This window comes from Myotis davidii, unplaced genomic scaffold, assembly GCF_000327345.1.
Source record: "Myotis davidii unplaced genomic scaffold, ASM32734v1 scaffold687, whole genome shotgun sequence".
Classification (NCBI taxonomy): Eukaryota; Metazoa; Chordata; class Mammalia; order Chiroptera; family Vespertilionidae; genus Myotis; species Myotis davidii.
In genome coordinates this window covers 227,468-230,461 of record NW_006298971.1, presented here as the reverse complement: position 1 = coordinate 230,461, position 2,994 = coordinate 227,468, and the positions used below count along the sequence as shown (strand labels likewise).

General features: G+C 39.4%; 1 protein-coding gene across 1 annotated transcript in view; it reads right to left on the bottom strand.

Moving 5' to 3' along the window:
- The window catches only part of COMMD4 (COMM domain containing 4), a 39,304-nt gene that overhangs the window by 34,452 nt on the left and 1,858 nt on the right, over positions 1 to 2,994 (bottom strand). Inside the window, exons 2-3 of the mRNA XM_015571018.1 lie at positions 1,224 to 1,318; positions 243 to 285 (exon numbers count right to left, since the gene is read on the bottom strand). Coding sequence (XP_015426504.1) covers positions 243 to 285; positions 1,224 to 1,318 — 138 coding nt within the window. The remainder of the gene's footprint in view (positions 1 to 242; positions 286 to 1,223; positions 1,319 to 2,994) is intronic.

The following is a 2,994-nucleotide window of genomic DNA, read 5'->3' as shown; positions in this document are numbered from 1 at the left end:
AATGTGGTTTTGAGCTCTATATCTTCCATTTCTGACATTTCTGTCCTGTTTCTTTGTCTCCGCATTTTTTTAACTTTTCTTGGTGCACCCCCTAGTGGTATTTGTTCGAAGTCTTGTTGTAGTTAAGCCTTGATTGATGTCGGGAATACCTGGGGTGATTTGACCTCCAGGCTAACTGGCTATATTAAGATATTTTTAAAAACAAAAAAATCTTTTTAGTTAAATGGATTTTTTTAACTCACCTTGAAACACAGGGAAATGTGTTTTCCAGACAAAACTTGTGGCCTATAATTGAGAAGAAAAATTTTGTATGTTCAAGGGAAAGATACAATATGTCCAATAATCTATATTTAGTTACAATTATACTCCCAGAGAAAGGCTAGGTACATATAAATGGGTTACCCAATTTTTACAGAAATTTGTTTAGCATACTTATAGTACATTAAAAGGGAAAATACTGAACCAAAAATAAAATTCAGGGCCCTAGATGAATTTTTCTTCCATACCACCTCCTCCTGCAATACTGACTTCTTCCAGGTATATGGTCAAAGGTCTGAATCAGATCTTGAAACATTTGCTTTTTAAGTAAACTCTATCAACACCATTTCTATATTTAGATACTTCTGTTACTGTCTTAACTAGTTAATATTAAAATAGGGAAAAAGCAAAGGGAAGGCCAGGCATTATAAACATGATCATCTGGGCAGCTTCACTAGAAAGCTGCAGTTTCACGCTCCCCACTGGTCCATTCCCTGCAAATCACTGGGGAAGGGTTTCAACAAAGGGGAAATGGATGCATGTGCAGTGAAGTCGGAATGATCTAGGGAAGGTGCTTGCCTGCCAGTCTAACCTGGAAACAAAGATCACTGGCTAGGAGGGTGGTCCCCATGCAAGCCCCTGAAAATATGGTAATACATAATCCCCAGACAGAGGATCCTCTCTCTTGTTCCTCTTGCTTCGCTCCTGCTTCCTTGCACTTGTTTGTGCCCTCTCCATAGCTGTGTGGTCTAGAAGCCACACCCCACATGCAATGGACTGCAGCTGGGAACACAAGGTAAGCTAGCTGGACTGGACTGTGCTTTCATATGGAATGGAGGCTCTGGACAGTGGCTTTAATCCTAGTTCTACTGGAGAAGAAATGGGACTTTTTCCTTGGTGGGATGGAAATGGTACCTTGGAAACTCAGGGGTCTAATTCAATAGAAATAGAACTTTCCACAATACCTTATCCTCCCGTGGGGGCATCCGGAAATTCTTATTCCAGCGGCATCCCAAGAAGCACACTTCCACAGGTAACCAGGGGGGACATGGAGGACCCCCTACTGGTAACACTTCCTTGAAGATTCTGGGCTGCCATGACCTAACACTGGATATGCTGAACACTGTAGGACAGATGAAAGGACCACATTAATTTCAGCTTAAAATGACTTGCATAGAGGGGTGGAAAAAGTCTGAAATGACAGATACCAATGAAGTACATTTTAAAAAGAGAAAATTATGATAAGATAGGAGTGAAAGCAAATGGGAAACATGCAGAAAGAAGTATGGCATTCCAAACTGCTACTATTTAAAAAAAAACTTCCTCTTTTAATGTATTACAGAAATCAGTTTTGTAATTACTGAACTTAACAGGTAAGCAACAAATTATGGGGGGAAATTAAATAATATTTTTATTTAATTAATTGATTAATTGATTTCAGAGAGGAAGAGATAGAAGCATCAATGATGAGAATCATTAATCAGCTGCCTTCTGCATGCTCCACACTGGGGATCGAGCTCACAACCTGGGTATCTGTCCTGACCAGGAATTGAACCATGACCTCTTGGTTCATAGGTCAACACTCCACCACTGAGCCATGCTGGCTGGGCTATATGTACTTTTACAAAACATATTTGTATTTAAATATTTCATGGGAAACCCACTTGGGTCCCCTCACTGCTAAACTTTGCTTTTGCTTAAATTTTTTTTTTCATTAAAACCACCCTCTTGAGCCTGGCCAATGTGGTTCAGTGGTTGAGTGTCAAACTAAGAACCAATATGTCATTGGTTCATTCCCAGTCTGGGCACATTGCCTGGGTTGAGGGCGCGATCCTCAGTTGAGGATGTGCAAGAGACAGCCAATCGATGTTTCTATCTCTCTATCCCTCTCTCTTCCTCCCTCTCTAAAATAAAAAAAATATGGAGAAACCAAGATGGCAGCATAGGTAAACATCGGAAATTGCTGCCTCGCACAACTACTTCAAAAATACAACTAAAAGACAAAACGGACATCATCCAGAAACACAGGAAGGCTGGCTGAGTGGAAATTCTACAATTAGAAGGAAAAAGAAAAGCACACTGAGACTCAGAGGAGGTGCGGAAGTAAAGTGCAGAGGTACGGAGGCGCACATGGAAAGGGCTGGCAGCTGAGGACACAGTTGTCTTTTTCAATCCGTAGGGAGTCTCAAGCTCCCGACTGCTCTGATTTATAATGAAGTAGTTGCAGAAATAGGACCTATAGAATATAAGCAAGGAAGTACATGAAAAGCATGAAATAGTAAAAGGGATATAATATGTTCTGAATTATCACTTTAGTTTAGGATGAAGAGGCATTTGATATGGATGTTGAAAGATAAGCTCATTTTAGAAATAAATACTTTCCAAGTAGAGTATTCAATATAAACAAAAGTGAGAATAAGTGAAGCAAAGTAACTGTGAAGAGACCAATCTAGAAGAGTGCCCAGGATTCAAATCCTGATGCTTCTGATTATAAAACCAATGTTTCCATTGCACTTGACATTAACCAGTGTATAGAATAAGCACTAAATAAAATACTCTGGAAGGTGTAGACAGATCAGTTTAGCAGCCCTGTATATGTGTACAATTAAAGGGCCTAAGGTAGTAGCATTAAGAAAGAATGGTATGGCTTTGAGAAAAAAAAAATGTAATTGAAATGTAAAGACTGTGAAAAATAAACAGGTTAGAACAAGTAGATTAGAGGAATGTTTAGTGTAG